Source organism: Phyllostomus hastatus, unplaced genomic scaffold (genome assembly GCF_019186645.2).
Source record: "Phyllostomus hastatus isolate PE091 unplaced genomic scaffold, TTU_PhHast_1.1 phas_scaffold_1066, whole genome shotgun sequence".
In the NCBI taxonomy this organism is placed as follows: domain Eukaryota; kingdom Metazoa; phylum Chordata; class Mammalia; order Chiroptera; family Phyllostomidae; genus Phyllostomus; species Phyllostomus hastatus.
Window position 1 is genome coordinate 34,544,922 of NW_025334004.1, and position 26,063 is coordinate 34,570,984.

The window sequence follows — 26,063 nt, forward strand, 5'->3', positions numbered from 1 at the left end:
CAGGAGGAGTGCAGAGACACCGTGCACCTGGGTGGGGAGATTCGCTGAGCTCCCTTGAGAACGCCACTGACCCGCCTGCGGTCTGACCCAGGGCCCACCGGGATCTCCGCGGGCGTCTGGGGAGAAGACTGCAGGGTGCTTCCAGGGCTTAGGGGGGCAGCACCAGGACGAGGATAAACAAGACAGCTTTGGAAAGACTCACACGGTCTGATTTCAAGACTTAGTGTAAATCGACTGCATTCAAGACACTGTCCTCATGGCAGACGGACAGAGCTATGGGTCATGGAGCAGAAAGGGACCCCCGCACAGATGGCCAAGTGACAGGCAGAGGGGAGAGGCAGTTCATTAGAGAAAGTGCGGTGTTTTCAACCATTGGCGCCAGAACAACTGGATGTCTACATGCCGAAAAAGGTTTTTTCTATACTTTGCAGCATATGCAAACATTAAAATAGGTTGTAGACCTAAATGTTAAAATTACAAAAGGTCTAGGAGAAAATCTAAAACAAAAATCTTTGTGACCTTACATTTGGCAAAGATTTCTTAGATATAACACCAAAAGTACAATTCATGGAAGCAGAACATTGATGATAAATCAGAACTTAAAATCAGGAACTCGTCTGTGAGACACTGTCAGTAAGTGAAAAGACCTGTCCCAGGTGGGGTGGCAGTATGTGCAGACCACGCGTGATGAGGAGCTGCACTGTACAGAGAACTCTCAAAAGCCAATAAAAAGAAAGCAAAGAACCCAAGTTAAAAATGCATGAAAGATTTTAACAGACATTTTACCGAAGAAGACACAATAGTAAATAAGCACATGGAAAGGTGCTCAGCGGCATCCCTGCCTTCAGGGAAATGCCAGGGCAGAGCACAGGGAGGTGTTGGCACGTGTCTCTCAACCGGGGCCGCTGAAATGGACCAGGCGGGAGAGGGAGACCCCAAGGACCTTCCCACTGATGAGGCGGCACGCCTGCCCGTGGGGAAACAAAACGGTGCCTCGCTTGTGAAGCTACTCCAAGTGCAAATGTCTGCAAATGTCTATTGACACAGGGACCTGAAACAGACGTTTGCAGCTGCCTTATTTGTGAGCCCCTGTGAGAGGCGCCAGACTCAGGTCCGCATGCCCGCATGCCATCGGAGTCCGTCTACCCAGCAGGTGCGGCAGCCAGGCCCCGGGGACAGGAGGGCCGGCTGCTGCAGGAGCATGGGCAGAAGGGGCTCAGCAGGCCCCGGAGTTGGTGGCGCCATGCCACTGCTGCTGAGGCCCCGCCCTCCGTGCATGCGGCTGTGGTGCACGGGCCGCTGCGCACCCATCCCCACTCCTCTCTGGTCCCCACACCTCCATGCCACGCAGCCCCGGCTGCTGCCCCACCTGGATGCCTCTGGGCCCTGCCCATGGAGTGGCTCCACCCTCTGCTCCCAGCTCGGCCAGCATCCTCCAACCGGTCCCCATGCCCCCGACTCTTGCTCTGTCTCTCCCATCTCCCACCTGCCTGTCAGTGCCTCTGCCCTCCCCCTGGCCGGCTACAGTGGCTTCCTCAACCTCCAGCCTCCAGCCTCCTGCCTCCTCTCCCCCCAGCAGCCCCAACAGGGCCAGGTTCCCTTGGGCCTTTAGGGTCCTGTGTAGCTTACCGCCCTGCACCCGACAGTCTGGACCTTTAAAGGTTTGTCACGTTCATTGTAACATTGCAGGCAGTTATGTTAAGTCCACATGCGTGGAAACGCTTGGCTGCAGGAGTCCAGGTGGTCGTGTGTTTGTGTTTTCTGTCCTGTCCCTTCCGTCGTGGTTCTTGCCGCTGCGCAGGGAGGGCCGCTGCCTGCTGCACCCGGCCCCTCCCACCCCGTCGGAGCAGCCCGTGGTGTGGCCACGCTCAGCACCCCATTCTTCAGATGAGGAAATTGAGGTCTGAAGAGGTCACAAGAGGTGCCCAGCCCACACAGCCCAGTAGTCTGTCACAAGACCGAGCCCACGATTCCCACGACCATCCTCGCGGCCAAGCAAGGGACATGGAGCTGGGGGCAGGGCCCGCTGGGGGTGTCTGTTGGGGGCTGCTGAGCAGACTGGACCGCGTGCCTGCCGATGGAGGGAGGAGAGTGGGGTCAGCGGTGCTGGCAGGGCTGAGTGTCCCTCCTCGGCCAGGCAGGGTGGAGGAAGGCAGCAGAGACACAGCAACTTCAAGATGGGGAGGCGGCTCCTGCTGTGACAGAGGGCAGGCCGTCTGCTGTGGGGCAGTGGGGAGGGCAGATCTGGACATTCAGGCAAGGAGGAGGACTTCAGTTAGACGAGCAGGCAGGGTGGGACCCCGGGGCCCTAGAGGGGAGGAGCACCCAGGGTCACAGCCCTAGGGTGGCCAAGGTCCAGGGCTCTTTGGGGCTCACGTGGGGCTCTTGGGCCCAGGGCACAGATGAGGAGACAATGTCTGCTGGTGCCTGCATGGGGGTGGCAGGGGCACCCCAGGGGCCAAGGCGGGCCCTTTGGGGTGGGAGTACTGGGGTGGGTGTGAGGGGCCATGATGGGGCAGAGAGGTCACTGGGGGCTGGGAGGGGCAGGGAGCGCACCTGAAGGTCGGGGGCCGTGGGGACATCACTGCAATGAGACAGTGAACAACCAGTTTTCCTGGCCCCTGAGTGGTCAGTCCCCTGCAAGCTTGAAGTGGCCCAGTGGACACCGAGCTGGACGGAAGGCTGCTTGGTGAGCTGGCTCTAGGCAGGAGGTTCCCAGAGGTGGTTCTGTGGCGTCTGTGCTGTGACCTTGAGGCTGTGGCCACCGCTGACCCCTGTGGTCAGTATAAGGCCAGGCGAGCCCCTGAGATGCAGCGGGAGGCCCACGTGCTCCTGCTCCCACCTCAGAGGGCTGAGTGCTTTCGGGTTAAGACCCATCGGCTGCCGTAGAGCTTTGGTGTCCCAGAGCCGCAGTCTGGTGAAGCGTGCCTGCGTCCATGTTCCTGCCTCTGTACAAACGCAGTCCCTTGTCCAGCTTTCCAGACCTGTGTGAACAGCGGCTGCCCTGCCCACAGGCTTGCCACTCGGCTTCTGCGCTCAGCCCACCAGCCCAGCCGGCAAGCACCAAGACAACCTCAACCCCCCTTCAGAGGGGCCCACATCCCAAGCATGTGGGCAGGGAGACCCCCTCACTGGTGGGCCACTTGACCCCCCGGGGAGATCTCAGAGACGTGCAGCATCCTGTGCGAGGAGGTGCCGCTGGCTGCCGCTGCCCTGACCAGTGGCTGTGTGCAGGTGTGGACTCTAGGAGGGGTCCACTCAGGGCCACTGGGAGCTGCGGTCACATCGTGCACCCCTGGAAAGAGGAGGGGGCCGCCCGGGTATGCCGAGTGAGCCCTGACCAGCCCCGCCAGGGGTGGGCAGACGATCTTCCGAGCAGGGTGTCTCCATGGCTTGGTAAACAGTCATCTTTTCCCTGCAGAAACCCCTCGTCCCTTTGCTGCCTCCTGTCTCGGGGATCCGGCTCCCACTGGGCTGTTTGGAGGATGCGATTCCTTTTTAGGTCACTCAGACACTCCTCTCGCGAGAAAGCCTAACAAGGCCTGGCCGCTTCTATTTTTAGCGCTGACTCCTGGCCAGCGAGGGGCTGAGGGGCCAGGGAACGCCGGTGGCCCGGTGTCTGTACCATCCAGCACTGAGCCGCTGGCCGCGTGTGGCTGTGCACCACTTGAAATGCGGCCAGCGCTGGGTTTCAAACGTATCTAACTTCGGCTGATCGAAGCGGCCCCCCGGGCCCGAGGCTGCCTCCCCGCAGGGTGCAGCCCTGAGCCCGGCCACTGGGGCGTGGGCCGGCCGCTCCGTGGCCAAGCTCTATTTGTGCCCCGGGCTGTCGTTCCTGTCTCTCCGTTCCCGGTTCCTTTTGGGTTATCTCATTGTTGTGCACCCATTTCAATTTTTCTGTTGCTTTTCACTTTTTAAAAATATTCTTAAATGGTAGCTCTAGGTTTATGGTTTATGGGTCTGAACGTTTTACCGTCTGCTTCAGATTGGCACTGTGCCGCGACAGGTACGACGTGGAAACCTCGAACCCAAATAGGTCTCCACGTGGCACACGTGTGAGGCCTGCGTGCACTGGAAACCCCAGTGGGCGGTGTTGGGGTCAGCAAACCACCCCCACCCCCAGCCGCACCCCGCCTGCGGCCTGGTGCACGGCCTCACCAGCTCCCGTGGCTTCCTCTGCGGCCGCCATGTCCACACTGGCAGAGTGGAGCTGTTGCCACGGAGACGCCGTGGCCGCAAATCCAAAAAGGTTGATCTGGGTGTTCACGGAAAGTGTTTGCCCAGGCCTCCCCCCGTGGATTTCTCACGAGGGGCTGGCAGCCGTAGAGCCCCCAGATCTCTGTGGGCGGGGTGTTTTCTGTGGCTTTGGTGTCTGCAGGACACGTGGCAGAGCCGACAACCCTCGGGTTACACTTTATTGCACTGGATTTTCAAAAAAGGTTCTTCCATTGCTACCTTGATTTATATGTTGGTTTCAACAAGTCTGGGGCCAGTCTGTATATTCTTTAAAGTTTTAGTGTTAACTGGCCTTTTCCCTGGAGATCTCGAGGATTGTTTCCTTATCCCCGAGGCTCGCGGTCGAACTGTGCGCTGGGCTGCGTCTCTCAGGTGCCCTGTGAGCCCTCCCACCACGTCCGTGGGCTGCCGTTGCAGATGCCGGCACTGGGCCCCTCGGTCCTTCTCCCCGGGACTGCGAGGAGGCGGGCGCTCTGCGCCCCCTTCCGCTCCCGTGTCTCTCTCCCACTTTCTTGTTGCCGTGTATGCTTTCTCGGCCTGTTTCCCTGGCGTCAGGGCCCACGTGACTCCCCCCACCAGCAGATGCCCCGTGAGTACGCCGTGATTTGCTCTTTCTCTATGACGACTGGGTCTGTCTCTAGCGTTCTGCCCTTGGGTTAACCAGCACTCACTGTCTGTCTCACCCCCGGCCCCTTGCTTCTATCTTAGGGTCGCTCTTCACACTCTCAAAGGCTCGCTCGAGTGCCTTCCCTTTAATTCTGTTGCTGTGTAGGCTTGCAATTCCATTCTGCTTTGTGACTTTTTCTGGGTGGGGCCTTTTCCTCTGTTCGTATGTGTAAACTTTTTCTTTCTTTTTGCATCGGCTTTGTGGGGACTTGTTGAACTTTCTTTTGTTCACCTTAATGGTATTGGAGTGTTTCACGGGGTTCCTAGTGTAATAGCACCCTCTTCTGTCCATCCAGGCAAGTCCAGGTATGTGAGGGGCTTGCGAGTATCTGTCTGTCTCAGCGGGTCTGACTCTCCCTTTCCGTCTTTTCTCCTCTGTCTCCACTGCCCACGGCTGCCCCCCCGCCCCCGTCTCCCTCCTTCCCCAGAGCGGAGTCGCACACAGTGCCCACGCTCTGCAGCCTCTTCCTTGAGGACCTGCTGGCGAGCCGGGCTCTCCCGTGATTCCAGGCCCCGGGCTTCCTGACCCCAGGCCTCTGAGCCTCAGGCCCCCGGCTCGTCTCCCTGGAGCCGGGCTGTGCGTCTGCACGTCTGCAGTGCCGCCCCGCGTGCTCGCAGTGTGGGGCCATCTGCGGGGTCTTTGTAACCTCTGCTGTTGGTGGCTGGGGCTCTGCTCTGTTTGGTCTAGCAGAGGTGGCCGGCAGAGGTCCTGTCCCAGGCCCCCTCCGGCTGCTCCCCGCTCTCTGGGTTCCCTTCTTTCGCTCTCTCTGGGTTATTCATTTGCTGTGTCTGTCTGGTCCCCGTGCCAGGCGGCTGCAGTCTGTGGAGAGAGTGGGACTTCCCGGTGGGTGTGGCCCCTCTGAGTGTGGCTGGATATGCTGCCTCCCCTGCCTGTGCCCGCCTGTGTCCCCAAGGCTGGTGCTCGCTGTGAGACCCCAGGGAACTGACCCCGTTCCCCACACAGGACGAAGGGTGGTGGCCCCTGACCCGCGCTCTCCTGACGCTCAGCAGCTGGGCTCCAGGCCCCTGGGGTCTGTCTCCCGGCTCCCTGCGTGCTCCCCCCACCCTCGGCACCCTTCCTCAGACCGTGCTCCCCGGCTTCTGCCCCTCTGCCCTCAGCTGTCCTGTCAGCAGGGCGCTGGGTGCCGTGGGGCCGTCTTGGTGCGTCCCGGGTCTGCGTCCCTGTGCCCAGCAACCTGGGTGCTGGGGGTGGCATTCAGGATGGGGTGCAGCCCGTGCATGGGTCCAGTGGGGCATGGGAAAAGCCCGAGGGAACTTCCGTCCACACCCAGCTTTAGGGAAGGGCCAGGCAGGAGTACCTGGCCTCCCCATGTGGCCTAAACACATTTCCTGGTCTGAATTTTCCCCCTTTTTATTGTTTTTTTTTAAAGATTTTATTTATTTTTAGAGAGAAGAGGGGAAGGGAGGGAGAAAAGGGGGAGGAAAACATGAATATGAGAGAGAAATATTGATTGGTTGCCTCTCTCACGCCCCCCGACCGGAGACCTAGCCTGCAACCCAGGCGTGTGCCCTGACTGGGAAGGAACCGGTGACCTTTCGGTTTGTGGGATGACGCCCAACCCACTGAGCCCCACCGATCAGGCAGAATTCCCCCTTTCGAAAGAACACAGCCCATACTGTGGACCGTGTTTCCCTGTCACCGCTGACAACAAGGCTGGGTCTGATCGCTCTCCTGCTGCGGGACCAGCGCCCCCCGCCCCCCCCCCCCGTCTGCCCTCGAGAGGGGCGGCTGCTGCCCTGGGGGCTTCCAACCGCACTGCAGGTCACGTGCCCCACTGACACCCATGCGACACAGCCCTCACAGAGCATACACAGGGCCCGGTGCCCACGTCCTCCGTCCCCGCGGCCAGCTCTCTGGCCCGGCCTGGCTGAGTCCTGGGCATAGTCACGTTCTGTCCACGACGGCACAGCCCTTGTCCCCAGGCGGCCCAGCGGCCCTGGGCCAGTGGGGTGCCGCTGCACCGACCGCTGGGCGCCGGCTGCAGCAGGAAGCGGCGGTCCAGGCTGGGTCCCTGGGGTTGCCGTCGGGGTGCTAGGTGTCGGTCCTCTTGTGCGGGGGCCGCCTCTGAGACAGGGTGCCAGGGAGGGACGGCGAGTGTGCAGGGTTTTGGTGAGTTCTCCAGAGCCAGTCCGTGCCACTCCGTGCCGGGAAGTGCCCAGGAGGCTGGAGGAGAGGGACAGAGCCCAGTGTGTGCAGCCGGCAGGAGGACAAGCGCAGTTGGTGTGACAGAGCTTGGCCGGGGATGCGGAGAACAGCACCTCCCTGCCGCCAGGAGCGCCAGGGCCCGGGGTGTCTCTACCACCGCCCTCCGCCTTCTGGCCCTGTGGCCCCCACTCCCCAGTCCCTCCGCTCACAGGAGCCCTCCTCCCGACTGTACCCGGGGCTGGGCAGAGCCCCTTCGAGGCTCTCCTGGCACAACTACTGAATCTCCCTAGTAGTGGCCCCATCAGAGACGCACTGTCCCCTCTGTGAGCACGTGCTGGTCAACACTCACGTGACCTGTGGGTTACCCGGCTGCGGAGCGAGCCCCCGTGGGGGTCACCCCAGCCACCCCATGTGCCGCAGAGGGTCAGACACGGGTTCGTGCTGTGACCCGGCGTTGTCAGAACTCCCATCGCAGACGTGGGCCTTCTGTGCTGCCAGCCCCCTTCTGCACGGGCGTGACACTGCCCGAGCAGCCCCCCGCAGCCCCCAGTGACGGCACAGGGCGGCGAGTCTCCACCCGGAGTCGGCAGAGCCGAACACAGGATGCCGAGAGCAGCGGCAGAGGAAGGCCGAGTCTTTTCCTGCGAGCCACGCTGTCCAGGAGAGCGGGACGCTGGTGCTCAAAGCCCATGCTCCCTGGCAGCGTGTTGGTGACACAGGACACAGGGCCAAGTCCCAGGACCCTGGGGCCAGGGGCTTGGGGTCGTGCCGGGAGCCGACGGTCAGAGTGGGGGCAAAGGTGACGAGTTATCTCTCAGGTTTCGAGGGCGGCTCTGAGGTCTGCCTGTGACCCTCTGTCCAGCCCCGGGGAGGGGGGCGGGCAGCCAGGAGTGGCTCCAGCTCAGGGCTCAGCGGCCGAAGCAGAACTTCGGTCGAGAGGCCCTCTAGAGCCTGTGGAGGCCCAGACCCTGGGACCGCCAGTCGGGCCCGGGCTTCCATCTCCTGCTGCCTCAGGGTCGCTGCGTGTCCGGGGAAAGATGGGGCCTGGAGGGGCTCGAGGTCTCACCAGCCCTGTCCTGTGCTTCCTCCTCAGGTCGTCCACACGCACAAGCCGCACTTCATGGCCCTGCACTGCCAGGAGTTCGGGGGCAAGAACTACGAGGCCTCCATGTCGCACGTGGACAAGTTTGTCAAGTAAGTCCAAGTTCGTCAAGTTTGTCACGTGCCGAGCCCCTGCTTTCCGTGGAAACGTGGGTGCAGCCTCACCCGATAAAGCCCCGTGGGCGAGCTGCAGTGTTCCAGAGAGAAAAGGTGTGGCCCACGTGGGCAACAGCACGCCTCCTGGGGACACTGCAGGTGACAGCGCCTCCTGGGAGGGGTACAGCAGAGAGACAGTGATGCCTTGGGCTCAGAGACTTCAGCCCTGGGTCCCAGGTGGGGGATCCCACCTGTGTGTGCCAGGGGTCACACCTCGTGTGGTCTGATGGCTTCCAGCCTGTTGCTGCTGAGGATGGTGGACAGATGGACAGACAGGACAGGTTTCATGTAGCAGCTCACAGCTGTGTTGGTCACAGCGAGAGGGGGCAGAGCTCCTGCGTCTTTGGGGAGGGGCGCTCTGTTGTTTGGGAGGGAGGAGCCAGAGGCTGCTGCACCCACACCCAAGCCCCGTGGTTCTGCAGAGGAAGCAGGGGCTCCAGGGCTCGGCACGGACCTGGAAGTGGACGTGTGGGCCGTGGGCAGAAGCAAGTCGGAGGGGCAGGGTCTCAGTCTGTGAGTTCCCGCTCAGAAAGGCTGTGTCCCCGCCTGGCTGCCAGTGCTGGCGGCTGCTGGAGCACCTTCCTCTCTTCTGCTCTGCCTCTGGCCCAGGTGGCCTCCCTGCCTATGTGCACCGCTGTCTCCACCCCCGTGTCCCTACAGTGTGGCACTGCCTGCCCACCCCTGTCCCCAGACTCTGGGCACGGTGACTGCTCACCCCGAGGAGTGTGGGGAGGTAATATTTCCTGACTTCTGAGCTGGTCGCCCCAGGCTTCCGTGCCGGGGATGCGGGGGCAGGTGCCGGGCTACGGGAGGGTCCAGATCTGTGGACTTGCTCCTTCTTGACCTGCTGTTCAGCTGGGGTGCCTCCAGCCGCTGGTGCCAGCCTCGGGCCTCCTGTTGGGGTCCTCAGCACCCATCCATGTTTCCAGTTGTTAAATTGCGGGGAAATTTGTTAAAGGGCAGGTTTTTAAAAACTGCCAAGTTTTCCCTAAACTATAATTTTAGGGAATTCCAGTCATTCCAAATGTTTTCTCAGCACCTGACAGACTCCCAGTGAAGTGACCGTGGATGAGCAGAGGGTCAGGCCCGGCTGCAGGAACGGTGACTCCCAGTCTTCCTCCGCCTGTGCGGAGCCTCCTTGGGGGCGGGCAGCCAGGGCTGCGGTGTGGCCCCGGCCCCAGTGAGTGCAGCCCATGCACTTCCCCAGGCTGGTGCAGGAGCGAGTCACCGTGTCACCTACCGGGAAGCACAGAGTTGCATCCTGCTTCCCACGGCGGCTCTCTGTCTGCTCCCAAGGGTGGAGCGCAGGGACCGTGAGCTTGAAACGCGGGAGAGAAGTCCCACGGCACTGGGGTGGGCAGGGAGGCTCTGCAAACAAAGTGAAACTCTGGTCACACGTGGGGAAAGTTAGCTGCAACACACCTTACTGACGGAAATCAGTGCTCAGCACACGAAACCTTCCGTGTGTCAGTAAGAAAAGCAGCCGTTGGGGAACCGGGGCCTCGCCCAGCAGAGGGCGTGCAGGGGAGTTGCGGACGTCGGCTCGTCCATGGGCCCTACTGGCCCAGTCACAGCGGCCCCTTGCGTCCCGTGGTCCCGTCCTCCTGCCCTGCCCTGTCCTGTCCTCTCCTGGGGCAGGGGTTTGCACACGACACGCATCGTGTGGCTTGGCCTTCAACAGCCAGCGCTGCGCACGTCCCCGGGTCCACCTGCACTCCGAGGGGCTCCAGGTCTGCACCTGGCGCCGCCTCCCTTCGGCCTGGGCACCTCTCTGCCACGGCAGCTCAGCACCCCGCGAGTTCTCTCAGCTTCTGTTTCCTGAGACAGAGCCTTGGTGGTCCTCCCGTTTGGACAACGTTTTTGTTGCATCAGAACCCCAGCCCCTCCGAGTTCGTGCAGCCCTGTGGGGCCGCCCCTCATCCCGGCCTCGCGCTGGTCTGGGCAAGCGGAACCTCGCGCCCGCCTGCGTCCCGCACCCTGCTTCCTGCGCTGGGACCCTGTCCTGGGGGCCGGCTCGCAGCCACTCCACTGCCACGCTGAGTCTGGTTTTCTCCGAGTTCCTGCGGCGTCGGGCTCCTGGAGCTTTTCAGGCTGTAGGCTTAGTTTGAATCAGACTTCGGGAAAGCGTGTCTGCTATTTCTTTAAATGCTGTTTCTCGTGTCCTGCCCTTCCCTTGGTCCTTAGACCTGTTTGCGGGAGCAGGGCCCTTCCGCTCTCCATCTTCGGTCGCCTCGCGCGGTTTGGACAGTGTCTGGGGCTGCGTCTCCCCTCCAGGATCTCTCCTTCCGTAGGTTTCCGTCCACTCGTAGGTCCCGCCAGTGAGATTATTTCTGAAACTGCATTTTCCAGCTCTGGGAGTCTCCGGTGGTTTTCATATTCGCGTCTGTCTTCATGCTCACGGTTTCCCTCAAGTCCGTGGTCGCGTCCACGGCAGCTGCATCGAGGCTTTTCCGTGAGTCCGGCCGCCCCTGCCCTTCGTGGGTCTCCTTCTGTTGGCAGCTTTGCTGTAGCTCATGGGCCCTGCTCTGCTGCTTCTTCACGGGCCAGTGGTGTCTGAGGTGACGTGGCAGGAGCGTTCTGTGCCCGGGCTGAGCCTCCGTGTCTGAGGCTCGTCTCTTTCTGCAGAGACCTGGGGCTTTGCTCTTGCCCGGAGTCAGGGCCTGAGGATCCATTGGGTGCTTTGCAGGCTCGTCCTCTCCCTCCCCTGCCCCACGCACTGGCTGTCACATGGCACCTTTTCCTCCTCCGCGCCCCCAGCTGTCGTGGAGCAGGGGGTGGGGGACAGACCAGTGAGTGAGCAGGCAGGCCCCTTGCTTCCTGTGCCCACTCTGGTGCCCGTGGGGGTCTCCAGGGTGCTGGGGGCTCCTGCGCCAGCCTCGTTTACAGAGATCACTGGGAGGGCGCCTTCAATGGGCTTTCCTGGGTCTTAGCTCCTGCCACCCCTCCCTCCCTTTCCTCCCCCTTTCTTCCCCTTCTCTCTGCCTTGACCCACCTTCTCACCTCGGTCAGTGGTGTTTCCAGGGCGATGTCACACGTGCTGTCCAGGCCATCATGCGGGTGGGTGTCTGTGTGACTTGTGACTGAAGGACTCTCTTCCTTCCAGAGAGCTGCTGTCGAGTGACGCGATGAAGGAGTATAACCGGGCACGCGTCTACCTGGACGAGAACTACAGGTCCCAGGAGCACTTCACGGTGAGTGCCCGCACCCCGAGGGAGCGCCGCCGGAGCGCCGCCCTCTTGCGCCGCGGGGAACCGGTAGCTGCGTTGCAGGCTCCCCCGGGCCCGGCCAGGCTCCTGGGGCCCCAGACAGCCTCGGCGTGGGGGTCTCCCTCCACACAGCCGGGGGATGCCGCCCGAGGGGCTGGCCCCGGGGGAGAGAGACCCAGACCTCCGTGGGACTGGGAGAGCCTTGTCCCTCCCCTCTGGGAGTCCTCGGTCTGGGTGGCAGGGGACACCTGGGACGCAGCCCCAGCGAGGCGCACAGCCACAGGTACGGGGGCAGGTTCTGGGAGGAGCAGACACCGGCCGGGTTGCGAGCGGCTGGTTGCAGGTCTGGAGGACACGTCCACGCGTCCTGGCTGCAGAGAAGCTGTGGAGCCGCCGTGCAAGCTTAGCTTCCTCTGCCTTCTGTGCCCACGGCCCGTGCCGCCTCACCTTCGGCCCGTCGTGCCGCTCGCGCAGGTGCCTGTTTGCGGGCCTCTTCCATGGGGCGGAGTCGGCAAGGGTGCCTCGTTCCTCAGCTTGTCCTGCGCCTGGGAGCCCGGCCTGGAGCAGGCGCTGTGTGCTGGCTTCTGTGGGCGTGGGCGCCGTGGGCCCGGTGTGGGGAGGGGGCACCCTGTGCACGGAGCAGCAGGGGCAGGGATGCCCGTGTCCCCAGGCTGAGACAGTAACTTTGTCCTTTGGGTTCAAGAGGCTTCTGTCAGTTTCTCGTCTTGAAATTTGGGGCTTTAGTGCCACTTAGGTGGTGTCCTTCCATTGCTGAGACACCCACTGTCTCCAGAGTCGCGTCTCCACCTTTAGCTGCACCTGCCGTGTCCCACGTCCCTGGTGTCTCCTTGGCAGTACCTCCACTCCACTCCACTCCAGCTGGCCTTTCCTCCAAGCTGCTCAGACACCCTGAGGCCGCAGGCCCGCCATACCGGCTTCTCCAGCCCCGCAGGCGCCCCGAGGTCCGGACACAGCCCCTGCCTTTCTGCCCTGCTTTTCCCCTTCTCCCTCCTGGATGCTTCCTTTAAGTAAACCCTCCCCAGGCACGCTTTCCCCTGCGATAACCCAACTCCCTGCCCGCTCCAAGCAGGACTTCCCGGGTGAAAACTGCGGCGGCTGGAGGAAAACACACTCGTCGGGGCTGACAGCTGGGTGGGGGCTGCATCAGAAAAGACGGTGAGCTTGAAGATGTAGCAGTGGAGACTGTTCAGAATGAAGCACACAGAGGGGACGGGTGAAGAGTCACAGGGCGTCACTGCCCTGCGGTCGGTGTCAGTGATAGACGTGTGCCTGGGGTCCCCGAGGGCGGGGGGAGGAGACGGACAGACGCGTGGGGAGATGATGCATGAGTCTTCTCGGTCTTCGATGAGAGCATACGGACCATAGAGCCAGTCCTAGCGAGCTTCGAGCAGGATGCACTTCGTGTGCCGCGGCACACCTGGGTCAGACGGCCGCCGGCAAGCTACACAGAGGGCCCCCCTTCCACTGCCGTGCTCAAGCGTCGGTCTCTGCCCACTGCCTTGGCTCTGCTGTGAACGCCACCGAGTCCCACGGCAGGCATCGGTCCCCTCGTCCTCCTGTAAACTGTCCTTGGGCCCTCGCAGCCTCCGTTACGTAGAGGACACGTGCGTTTTAAAACACGAGGGTGAGGACAGTGTGCTTTGCAGACACAAGGTGAACGGAAGCAGGAGAGGCTGTGTCAATGCCAACCTGGACTTCAGGTCGAGGAGGTTTCCAGGGCGGAGGGCGTCTCGTAGGGTAGGGGCCGGCTCCTCAAGTGTGTGCGCGCCCGGCACGGGGACGCACCCCGAGAGCCGAGAGCTGAAAGGACGCACGGACCTCGGTCCGGGCAGTGGGCACTCTCGGTGATCGACACTGCATGCGGACAGAAAGACGTCATGACCACCGTGACCTCATGACCCGTGGGACCCCAGTGAGACACCAGCATGTGCAGCCGCAGAGGAGGGCACAGCACCAGCAAGGGCGAGGGCAAGAGGGGCACAGACCGGGGGGGGTGGCCGTCAGCTCCCGCCGCCCCGCAGAAGTGGCTGTCACTTGAAGACTGGAGGGTTGCGAGAAGACTTTGCAGGACAAGGGCTCGCCGCGGGGCTTTTCCGCGCCGGAGCCGGGCAGCCTGTGGCCGGGGCGTGAGGCCGTGTCCGGGGCGCGAGTCCAGGCCTTTCCCCCTGGCTGCTGCAACGCAGGCCGTTCCCACGCCTGGACAGGACAGGCCTTTGTGTCCACACGGGCCGTCCGCCAGGACACGCCGAGATCTGGGCCATAGACAACCTCCGCGTGTCTGAGGGACTGAGAGCATCCACACCGTGTCCTCTGGCCGTAGAGGAGGTGAGCTCGAGGTGAACAAGGGGGAGAATGAAAACTTCCGAACGCTTGGGAATAACTTGTCAAGAACCTAAGTCAAAGAGGAAGTCAAGGGAAATGAAAAGAGATCTCCAATTACATAAAAAAATAAACAGATTCTTCAGAATGTATGAAATACACCTTGGAGAAGAATTTTTAGCATTAACTGCTCACGCTGGAAAATCTTCAGTGCAGAGCAAATTAGCCGGAAACAACTGGAGGGAGGAAACGGTGAAGCCACAGCGGGAATCGACACAGGAAGAGAATGACGGAGAGTTCAGTGAACTGGCTCCTGGGAAAGGTCAGCAGCCTGAGCCGCCGTCCCCAGAGGACCGGGACGGAGTATCTGGGACACAGACCGAAGCCACGGGCCCCTCGGGCAGTCCCGGACCGGCCCCTGAGCTGGGGCACGCCGTGCTGAGAGTCCGGCGTCGCTTACTGCACAGGCGCCGCCTCCACCCGCACGTCAGAGGACGCTGTTGAGGCTCCTCGCGCGTTCAGAGGCCTCAGAAACAGGGAGGGAGGGACCCCGGCGCCTGTGCCCGCAAACCTCGGCCTCGTGGGAGCCGGGGCCTGGAGCTCCCCCATGCTGCCCCGCACGGAAGTGTCCCCGGGCCTCGCGTGCTCCTCCTCCGTGCTCTGCCGGTGTCCCTCGGTGCACGCTAACATGGCAACTTCCCCTCCCCCAGCCAGAGCGCCTGGTCGGCGGTGCAGAGGAACAGCGGGCACTGGGGGGCGCCAGGGCCAGCGGCTCTGTTTGGTCCCGCCTCGTCCCTTGAGGTCCACCTCCAAACATCGTCTCTCCACTTGCATGGGGAACAAACACCTGAAAAGCTAGCATTCCCACAACTCACCCATTTCCCTGAGGAAATAACTGTTCTTGCCAGCAGTTGTGTATCAGGATGGTCCTCAAAAATGAAACAATAGCACAAATTGGAAGTAATTTTAAACACCCAGAGTTTGAGGCCTTCACACGGTGGAACCATCTGCCACAGGACAACCTCTGTGACGGGTTTTACGAAGGAGGTCCCCTCCGGGGCTCTCGGGGAGCAGGCAGGCTGCGTCCCACGCTGCCGCCGCTGCAGGGTCTCGCTGCCGGGCTGTGCACTGAAGCATCGTGCTGGGCGATAACATGGCCCCCAGTCCGTTCTCCAGTGCAGGGGTTTCAGACGTCAGACCACTGGAGCCACGGTGCGCCCCGTCAGAACTGGCTGCCAACTGTGCCCTCCTCATAAACACAGCAATGGCACCTTAGCTGGGGACACGCCGGCTCCGCGGCCGGGGCCTGAGACGGGGCAGCGTGTGGGGCCACCTTGGGCAGACGGGCCCGGCACAGGCATGAGGCCCCTGAGGCTGTGTGTCCTGCTGTCCGCAGGACGGGACAGCTCTGGGAGCGGGGGAGGAAGGCTTGCCCATCCTCCAAGGATGTGGGGCGTCACTCGCATCCCTCTAGTCCAGTGGTGCCTACGGCCTGGCCTCCTCTCCAGGGTGGCGTCCAGTGGGACAGTAGGGACAGCTGCACGTGGAGGGTGAAAAGGGGCCGGCCGTGGGGCAGCTGAGGCTGGCCCAGGGAGAGGAGCGTGTTTGTCATCCGCCGCCTGACTGAGAGGTGATGGTTCTCGAGGAAGTTCTGGTAGACCCTGCGCCTGTCTGTGATGCTGTCCCCTGCATGCCCGTCCGTCACCCCTCGGTGGTCATGCATGGGACTGACTCTGCCGGGGGCCTCTGGACATCCTGCAGGAGGGGCCCTGCCCCCCCTGGGGTCCTGGGCAGGGCTGAGCAGTGCTGGCCAGCCGAGAAGCCACCCTCCTGCCCCAGCCTGGTGGCCTTGGGCTGTCAGAGGGAGGAAAATTTAATTTTTACAAGATTAATGGTATTGGAGTGATATTTTTAGCTGAGTGTGGTTCAAATAATAGGCCATTAATTGAAAAAGGAAATTGAAATGAATTTATCTTGTACATAAATGCTGTCACGGGTATTAATAGGGATCAGAAAATAGTGGCCTGTTCCCAGAAAGATGTTGAACCTGACGCTGCACCTGGTGCGTGGACGTGATGGGGGATTTGCCGCGGCTCAGGATCATGGGCGGGGGGTCTGGGCCAGAGGGCGGGCTTCAGGCCTGGGGGGTTGTGCAGCCTGGAGGGGCTTTGGGCGGGGGGGGGGGTGCCTTGGGCCTGAAGGAGACCTATGCCTGGAAGTGCTTGGGCCCTGGGGGGGGGGGCGGCGGACGGAGGCCATAAGGGGGACTGGGGGCAGGGACGGACCCCAGAGAGGCGGGAGGCAGCCGATGTCCATCTTCACCAGCAGATGGCATCAAAGCAGCGTTTCCTGTCCTGAGCTTTCGGTACAGGAGGTGCTCAGCCAGCGGTGTATAGACTTCAAAGTGATTAGGTTACATTTCGTTTGCTCCTAAGAACCGTGCTTAGTGGCCATTACGGAAGCAGGAGGCTCGTCTGGTCCGTTTGGGGCTGAGAAGACAGGTAGTATCCCTGCCCCAGGCCTCTGCTGCCTGTCTCCTGGCGGTGCTTTCCCCTGGAACGTGAGGGCTGGACACCTGTTCCTTCCCAGGAATTGCCGGTCTGATGTGGTGACACTGGCCCTGACAGGCCAGGGCCCCGTCCTGTTCTCGGGAGTTTGTTTAAATGACCATCACAGGGTGGACTGAGGCCCCTGTGGGCTGGACGGGATGGCCGGGAGCTCACGAGCTGCATCCAGGGCCGCTAAGCGCCCCACCCTTTTCTCTCGGCAGGGACTCTAGTTTGTCTTCCGTCCTGAGCGAGGTCCTGAGCGAGGCCCCGGAGCAGCAGCTTCGTGTGTCCCTGCTCTGCCCAAGCCCGGGGTCTTGCCAGCACGCGCTGGGAGCGCAGCACCCCCGCCCAAGCCAGTAAGGGAGCAGAGTCCCCAGAGTGGGTCAGACACAGGTGCCCTGGGCCCTCCTGCAAGGGCCCGGGGCCCGCAATACCCCCGTACCAGCTCAGCGGAGAGTGCCGTCCTGGAGACAGAATTTGTGTCCGTCGGTGTACAGATGTGTTTGAGACCATGCATTGTACAGCAGGGGGTCTGTGTCTGGGACCCCCATGGGTGGAGACTGGGAAGACGAGTGGGTGCACTAGGGGACCTGAGAGAAGGCAGGAACAGGGGTGTGCTGGAAGTTGGGAGGCAGTGACCACCGGGCTGCACCCCTGTAGCATGGACTGCCTCCCAGGCCCCGCCCCCTGCCTGGGGCTTCTGGGGGTGGGTCCCCAGGGGCCTGGAGAAGAGCGAGCTGGCCCTGTGGGGGCCATACCGGTGCCCTGGGTGAGCGTGCAGCAGGCACCCTGGATGGCCTTTCCCCGAGGGAACGCCCTCACCTGCTCCACAACCCAGAATCAAATGCACTTGATCCTCCGCCAACCCCCATGTGTCTGTGCTGGCCCAGAGGGAACCGGAGGTTCCAGCCTCGCCACCAGCAGGTGCTAAAACTGTGGTCTGTCCCATGGGAAAGAAACGTTAGCGGGAGCTAGTGTCCGCTGTGCCAGAGTCTGAGCCGGGCTGGGCCCCGCTGTCCTTCCTGGGCACCGCCTGCTGGGAGCTCCTGCTCAAGGGACAGGACTGGTTGTTGTTGTGGACGCTACCAGGCCAGGTGGAGGTCAGCAGCCACCGAGGAGCAGAGGCATCGTGGTTGCTGGTTTGTCCTTCCTGGGCTGCGGGCCCCACTCACTGTCTGGGAGGAAGTGGCTGCCTCCTCCAACATACCCTCTGTCCTGAGCCCCTGCTTCTTCCCTCCTTCTTGCCCTCCTTTCCATCTCTGGGCCTGCCCCTCCCCAGCTGGCCCCCACCTCCTGCCAAGACCCTGGCCCCTTTCACTGAAGGGCTGTGCGTCTGTGTGTGTGTGTGTGTGTGTGTGTGTGTGTGTCCTGCCTCCTGGGGAGGACAGTGTCACCACCCCCGTAAGTCACTGGACTTGGTGATCAAGTCCCTGGGGAACTGTGTTGACAGTCAGGCATGCGACCGGACTCCGGGCTGCTGGAGAGATGGTTTGCACAGAAACGCTGGAGAGGGACCCTCTTGGTTACAAGGACGGGCCCTAAGGGGATGGCACTGCTCAGACTGGGCCACCTCCTCAGGACCAGCAGCGCACGCCCCTCATCCCCTGTGGGTGCCGGCCCAGAGTGCGAGGAGGATTTGGGGGACCCCGCCTAAGGGCACTCAGGGCTCTCGCATGGCCAGGCGAGTTAGGCGGAGCCAGGGGGGAGGCTCTGGGGGGGACACTGAGGTCCTTGCGGCGTCGGGTCCCCTGACATTGCCTGGGTTACCTCGGCATCCACAGAGGCCCCAAAACGCTCTCCCAGAACCCCCTGCCTCCTGGGAAACGAGCTCCCTGAGAGGCCTCAGGTGGCCTCTCGTGTCGCGATGTTGCTCCACCACACCCTGGCGGCCCGCGGGCCCTGACGCCGAGGACATCCTACCTTGTCTCTAAGGCTTCCCACTGAGCAGAGGGGTGGGGGGGAGGGGCGGGCGCAGGGGCGGTGTCTCATCTCACAGGCACGTGGAGGGGCGCAGAGAGCAGAGAGCCTGGGCGTCAGCAGGGGGCGGCTTCCCCGGGCTCCGGCCCCAGAGACGGCCAACGAGGAAGGAAGTGCAAGTCTGTTTCCATGGAATTCCTCGTCGTCTTTGCTGACCGCAGCAGTAAAGCATCCAACCTTGGGTGGCCTCCACTGTTCCCGTCGGTCATTTGTCTGACCTGTGAGGCGGCAGAAGGGAGTGGGCTGTATTTATGGGTGAATCTACACGTTTCTGGGGACTGCCGAAGGCCCCAAGCAAGCGCCGTCAGGGGCTTCCTGCCTGAGGCTGTCCTCCTCACCTGGTGACCGGTGGGGAGGGGAGGGGGAGGAGTCTCCCGGCAAGATGTGCGGGCTGTCACGGGCACCCCAACACGCTGTATCGGAGGGGCCCCCTGAGGAGCGGGGCCGATGCCGGTGCCCCAGGGAGGGCCGCGGTGCCACTGTGGGACTGCGGCGAGTGTGCTCCTGCGTCCGGCCTGGAGCCCGCGCTGGCCGTACACGGCAGGGTGGGGCTGCTGGGCACAGGGACCCAGCGAGCCTCCTGAGCGCCCTCGAGGGGCAGGGAAGAGCGCGGGGCCGTCGCTCGCCTCCGCGGGCAGGTGGCACCGCCCGTCTCTGGGAGGCACGGCCACGGCCTCCTGCTGCTGCAGCCTTGTGCCTCCCTCGGCCATGTCTGTTGTGGGACCAGCTTGTTCGGCGGCTGCCTTCGCCAGTCCTTGTTCATTTCGCCGTCGGCCTCGGAAGCGTCTGTGCAGCAGAGGGGCCCGTGCGCTGCGGTTTGCGGAACCGATGCAGCGGCCCCTGGGGCCGTGGGCACGTGTGGGAGGACTGGGGCCGGCCCGGCCCCTGCACAGCTGCAGTGCGAGGAGGGGCCTCTGGGGGAGTGCAGCTGGGTTGGAGGCTGTGGCAGCTCCTGAGCACGCAGGCAGTGGCCGCTGTCCAGGCCCTCCGCACCTGGGAGGCGGCAGCGGGCCAGTGGAGCGGCTGCACCCCACCTCCCTGGTGACTGAGGGTTGCGGTAACACGTGGCCATTCAGACTGCCCCTCAGAGCTCCAGAAGCGGGGTTCCGTCTGGGCAGAGGGGCCTGGAGACGGAGATGAGGAAGGCCTCTGGGCATCAATGCTTCCAGTGCCCCGGGGGTCCCCGGCTCTGTTCTCTGCCTCCCCGTGCCCCAGCTGGCATCGCTACTTCCTCGGTCACATGGTCCCTGGAGAGAGGCGCACAGGCGCAGAGGTTTGGCTGCCCCTGAAGCCCCCCCAGGGACACACGCCTGTGGGTGTCTCGCCTTCCTTGGACGCAGGGAGGAGGGGTGGGCTGTCTGGTGGGGATGGCACCGCCCTGCCCTGGCCCAGAGTCTCGCATTGCAAGCACCGCAGTCCCGCAGGGTCGCAGTCCCAGCAAAGTGGGGGGCGGTGCTCCCCATGGTCAGACCCTGCTACTTCCCAGCCCTGCGCCCCCAGGGTCGGCCCTCCCCTGGGAGCCGTGCTCCTGCATCTCCCCCGTCCGGGCGGGTGGCTCCTGGGCCCAGGGTGCCTTGACTGCTGTCCCCAGTGACCCTGGCCCTCCGCCCACCCCCTGTTTTGCCTTTGCATCGCCGTGAGGAGGGTCCACACCTTGGCCCTGGCAGTCTGCTTCCCAGGGGCCAGGCTTCCCTCTCGGAGTGGGCGTCTGCTGCAGGGCGTCCGCCGGGGCGTGGCCCGCTGTCCTGCCCCCTCGAGCCGCCGTGGGAGTGCGGCCTGGAGGCAGCGCTCCTTCCTGGGAGACGCCCTCCCTGCCTCTCCCTCCTCCCTCCGTGACTGCCCGTCCCTGTCTCTGCTTCCCTGAACCAGATTTTAGGGGGAGTATATGGAATATTAATGGGGTTTACTGATGTTCTTTGATCCAAGGAGGGGAGGCAGGCAGACGCATTTCTGATGCGGGAACTAATCTGCTCCAGCGGCCCCCCCACCCCCACGGCCTGTCTCCTGCCCGCACCCTGCCCGCGGTCCAGACAGGCCTGATGAAGTGAGAGGAGCAAGATTGGTTTTCCGAGGGCACCGGGCCCCGTGCGCAGCTAAATCACAGTCGGCAGGCGGGGTAGCGCCGCGCCCCCTCAGCGGCGCCCGTGGCCCCGCGGGACACGGTGATGTGCGCCGGGCAGCGGCGAGCTGCAGTGAAGGTGAAGCTGTCATATCGATCTTTTTAGCACTAAAATATGAGCCACTTTGCTCTGCTCCCCGCTGCTGTGATGTGAGAAATAATAACTTGGATCCAAATTAAAAATATTGATCTCGGGAAGGTGCTGAAAGTAAATAAACACCTTCCGAAGTTTTCGGGTCAGCGAGGAATGGGATTCAGCAATAAATGTGTCCGCACGTCATGGTGCAGGGTGCTTGATCTGTTTTTCCTGCGGATTGATTTTTCATTATTTACTTCCTAAAAGTGTTGGGATTCGGTCCTTCACCGTTAAGCCCCAGTGTTTGGGCACATTATTTCTTTGGGGCTCACGAAGCGCTCCTAATCCACTCGCTCATTGATTGATTGATTTTTGACTCAATAAGCTCAGAGTCTCCGCCTTATTTAGCGCTTCCATCATAATTTTTTATACATTGAGGCCTGACTTCTTTATTTTCCTCCAACAGATGCGCTGACATTGGGCCATCACGTGGGGAGGACAGTGGGCACAAGGTTAATTGTATCCGCTCCCGGCGTCCCCAGGGGCATCGGGTGTGTCGTGGCTGCGGGTCAGGTGGTGGAACGCAGCCCTTCCGGACCCCTGCAAGCCCCTTTACCAGCGAGGCCACGACCCCAGGCTCCACGAGCTGCCCGTGGCCAGGCCCAGTGCGGTGGGCGGCTCGTGTCTCAGATGCCCTGGTTCTTTGTGGGCACAAGGAGACCCTGAACTGTGTGCTTCTGGGGGGCTTGCCCCCCAGGAAGCCCCTGAAGGTCTGGGCACATCCCCACCACTGCGCAGCAGGTGCAGGGACGGCTTGGGCAGGACAGAGGAAGGGGTGCGGCGGCCATGTCTGTGGCTGGCCGGGGGCAGTGGAGATGGGCCTGGGGGACGCAGGACTTGGAGCACGCAGGTCCCCCTGCCCCGCAGGGTCAGGGCTTCTTGTGCCCGCTTCCTGTCGCTGGTACACGGGTGCCCGGGGCCAGCCCTGGGCGGGTGGAGGAGTGGGGCCTGTGCCGGGGCTCGGCGGGGGCATCCGTCCTCACCGCCCCGCACTGTGCCGCGTGGTCTCCATGTCGGAGGGCCACCGCACGCTTGCTGGTGGCCTGTTCGTGAGCGGGGATGCCGCCCGTGCGTCCCTCCCGCCGTGGGTGCCGTGCGCGGTGGCGAAGTGAGGCGGGCGCTGCTCCACTGGCCAGCCCCCGGCGCAGCACCTCCCCGGAGGCCTGTCGGGGCCCTTTGACACCAGCGGGCTGTGGCCCCCCACTGGGTGAAGGCAGAGGTCGGGGCATGTGGAGGCCTCTCTGCAGTCCTTCTGACTCGGACCCAGGGCGGTGAGGCTGCGCCAGTGCCCCCAGGGGAAGGGCAAGAGGACATGGGGTGGCGGGCCACTCCGGCACGACGGCCCTTGTGGGAACGTTGCCCTGCTCCAGGGCTTGGGTGGGCGGGGGAGGACCCTGTCTTCCCGGACACGTGACCACACTCCTGGGGCCGAGGCGACCGCTCTCCGGCAGGGAGCCTGTGTCTGAGCACCGGGGTCCACGCTCGTCCAGCCCTGCGGTCGCACTTCTAGCCGGAACGCCCTTTCCTGGAGCACTGGACGCGGCCCTCTGCTTTGGGCTCCGTTCCCACCTCGAGAAGCAGGGTCTCAGACGAGAGCACGGGTCTGGGAAGGACGCCTCCCAGCCCCGGTGCACACGGAGGCCTTGCTGACTGACCGCGGGAGAGGTTCTAGAAGCTGCCGTGCACTTCCTCGCTGGAGATGCGGAGAGGGCTGGCCGAGGGGCTGCTGCAGAGCGCTCCCGTGCTCCCGCGGGTGGGCTGCTCTTCTGGGGGGGGGGGGCTTCGTGAGTGTGGAGAGATTGACGGTGTGTCCCTTTGGCTGTGGGAACCCAGGTGGTGTGTGCGCTCTCACGCAGAGACAGGCGGGCACCCTGCCCCGGGCTGGTCCTAGGTCGATGCCACTGCTCTGCCCGGACGAGGAGGTGCTGAGAGCACCTCCGGTCACGAGGCCCAGTTTAAGGACATGTGACCACATAAAGAGTTTCCTTAGAAGAATCCAGAACTGGAAAGGCCAGGGCTGTCATTCCCCCCCAAACCGTCGTAAAGACTCGGTGCAGCGTCAACCAAAACCTGTGCGGACTGTTTTTGTAGCAGTTGACGGGCGGGTTCGAAAGTTCACCTGGCAACGTGAAGGACGTAGGATAACGCAGATAACACTGAAGACGATCACAGACGGAGGACTTCTCCCCGCACCCCCCAACGAAAAGTCATTGCGGGACTGCAGTGACCAGGACTGTGCTGTACTGGTGTGAAACCAGACAGACAGGCCAGGGGCCAGAACGAGGAGCCTGGACACAGGCCGGCCATGGTTCTGGCAGAGGCGCTGGGCAGCTCAGGAGGAGACTCTGACAGGTGGCGCGGCAACAGTGAGGTGACCCCGAGCAGGAAGACCCTCGGCCCTGAGGCCGAGACTCCCGAGAAGTGGACTCGAAGCAGATGGCCGCACTAGCAGAAGAGTAAAGACTGCGCAGCTTCTCCGGGGACACAGGGAGGAAATCTCGTCACTGACTTGGTTCTTACAAAAGAAAAAAATGTACCCATCCCACTTCGCCAAAGTGGAACACATTGGTTGTTCCAAGAGACGAAAGCAGTCAGTCCGCAGGCCAGGAGAAAGCGTTTGCACTCACACCTGACAAAGGACTCCATCCCGGACTCCGACAGCCAGCCCGGACCGGGCAGACGCACCTTCCCGCAGATCGGAACAGACACTGCTCCAACTAAGGTGGAAACGGCACGTGAGCACGGGAAGACACGCCGCACGACCAGCCCCTGGGGAGGGCACCTGCAGGGCACGCTGTGCCGAAGACTGCAGCGTCCCCACCCCTGCGGCGGGAGGAAAGCTGCTGGCCGCGCCCCGTGGTGCTGAGGGTGTGGAGACCGCACCTCTCCACGTCGCTGCAGAGGAAGTGTGGGATCACGCTGCCTGGGAAACGCCGGCGGCTTTTTGAAACGGAAAGCACACCAACTGTGTGAGCCGGCTGTTCCTCTCCTGGGCATTGACCTAAGAGAAAGGCAAGCCCCTGTCCACCCAAGAGCTGGGGCACAAAAGCCCACAGCACCGTTACCGATGTTACCCCACACCGCAAACAGCCTGAAGTCCACCAGCAGGCACACCGGCGCGGGCCAGCTGCAGAGCCACTCGGCAGTGAGAGGCACTGGCACCTCAGCCGTACGGGCGCGGCACCGCGCCTGCGGAAGGCGCTTGGTGGGGTGGGAGGAGCCGGACCCGAGGGAGTGCGTTCCGGGTGACGTCATTCACATCACATTCCCGAAAGCAGGAGCTGACCTGTAATGACAGCAGATGGGTGCTTCCTGGGCCAGGGGCCAGCGTTGGGGATTCTGCTGGGACCTCCGGACAGGGGGCAGCTTTGGGGGCGAGAGTGGTGCTTGCATGCAGGCGTGGCGATGGCCGCACGGTAGCTGCCCGGCCTACCCGGCTGCGCGCTTTCCGTCCGGGCAGTTTCGAGAGTGTCGACTGGGCATCAGTAACACTGAAAAATCTCACCAGCACCCAGGTAAGCAGTCCAAGTGCAAGTGATTTCGCCGAAGTGGGAAGTGTGTCTGTTACAATCTGACGCCACGGAAAAGCTCTACGAATCGCTCTGTGCGCCTTACAACTCAGGCAGCTTAACATTGCGCGAGAGGTCATCGCAGAACGTGGGTAATTTTGGATCTGACATACACTCTCTGCAGGCATTACCAATATAAAAGTGAAAAGACATCCTTTAGATTAAGTAAACCTTTATGGGTTTTCGGGTGTAACGTTATTCCAACTCAGTAGAAGTTGCTTTGGTGATGTTGGTCCATGTTCTGCCTGCACTTGGGCAGGCAGGCGCTGCCTTTGGTTTCGAGTTGGCCGGATTTGCACGAGTCTGTGCCCAAAGTGGGGCCTTTCCTGTCACGAGGGGTCACGGCCCTTTCCACCCATCACTGTCAGTTCTGAAGAGTCTAAGGGGCAGATTTCTGATGCCCTGGGGCCCTTCCTCCTTTGCTCGGTCCACACCTCACACGTCATCATTGTCTTATTCTGTGTCCGTAACCTCTCTTACCTGCAAGCTCCTGGGCCCAGACGGGTGCGATGACCTGCACATGTCCCTGAGCCCAGCCGCGGGCAGCCTGCGCCTGCATCCTGGTCTGGGCGTGCGGTCCGGCTGGCGTGCCGGGAGCCCACCCTCTCAGCCAGCAGTCTTGCCTGGCCGGTGCTGAGGAGCCACACCCAGGTCCCCGCTCAGGGGCATAGGCAGGTGGGCCCAGTGTCACACGTGGCCAGAACGCCAGTGAGCAGAACACCCCTCACCTCCGGAGCCTGGCCCCTGCCTGGGCGGGGTGTGCAGAGGGGCAGCGCACTCCGCGTAACGGGGGCAGTCCCATGCGCCCCGCCGAGTCCCTGCCCGCCATCCCTGTGCCCGTCTGCTCACACTGCCGCCTGCGTCAGCCTCGCTGAGGGTGTGGCCCCTCGGTCATGGTGTGGTCGCCTGGTCCTTGCTTCCTCTCTGCTCCCACGGGCCCTCGCTGCAGGGCCCAGGCAGGAGGCAGCGTCCTCCTGTGGTGTCCTCCTGTGTCTGCTGTGAGCCAGCGTCCCTGCCCCGGTGGGAGGTGGGGGGCTGGGTGCTCCACTGCGGCCTTCGGGGCCCTTCCTGGTCACAGCGTCTGCTCCCCGGGAAGTCCGAGACGGTCGCTGGCAGCAGCGAGGTGGAAGAGCTCGGTGGCCGGCTGATCTGTCAGGCAGACAGTTGTGACGGAGTGCCATGTCACCACGGCCGGGAAACAAGTACACCGTGGGATGTATTGGTGAACAAACTGAAAAATTGTGAAGCTCTTAAGGACTTTCATGCTTGTTAGCATTTTTTGACAGAAAATCACTGAAGCAGTGAACATAAAAAAATAGTCATGGTTGATGTTCTGTTCATTTGGCCTCGAGTGACATTTCACTCTCAGAGTTTGGCTCTGAGCCGCCCGCTCACCAGGGTCTCCTTCTGCAACAGTTTCTGTCCAGGATCCTAGCGTGTCCTGGCTGTGCTTGCCTCCCCGGAGACCCGCCCGATGCCCGGAGGGAGCGCAAAGAGCCTTCTGCAGCAGAGAGGAGCCCGGCCCGGACTGACTGCAGACTCCCAGGGTCAGTCTGGGCCTAGTGCTCGGCTGGGTGACCATGATCTCGGGCCCAGCCATAGGAACCGGTCTTCCAGAGGTGGTCACAGGAGTGTCTTGAGGGTGTGGATGGGGGCTGAGCCACGGCTGCTCAGGCCTGCATGTTGTCCCAGAAGCCTGCGGTCTCTGTGAAAGCACCCCCGCCGCCCAGGAGGTCGTTGGTTATTTATTCTCAGGCACATGATGTCCTCGCAAGCCTTCCACGTGGCCGACCCCTGCATTTCTTGTCTTGGGTCGGGGTGGGAGTGGACCCGCTCCCCCT

At 62.6% G+C, this 26,063-nt stretch overlaps 1 protein-coding gene across 2 annotated transcripts in view; it reads left to right on the top strand.

The window, feature by feature from the left end:
• The window catches only part of INPP5A (inositol polyphosphate-5-phosphatase A), a 141,672-nt gene that overhangs the window by 44,989 nt on the left and 70,620 nt on the right, over positions 1 to 26,063 (top strand). For both annotated transcript variants that reach the window (XM_045853845.1, XM_045853844.1), the window contains exons 3-4: positions 8,163 to 8,263; positions 11,430 to 11,517. In XM_045853845.1, the coding sequence (XP_045709801.1) occupies positions 8,163 to 8,263; positions 11,430 to 11,517 (189 nt within the window). The remainder of the gene's footprint in view (positions 1 to 8,162; positions 8,264 to 11,429; positions 11,518 to 26,063) is intronic.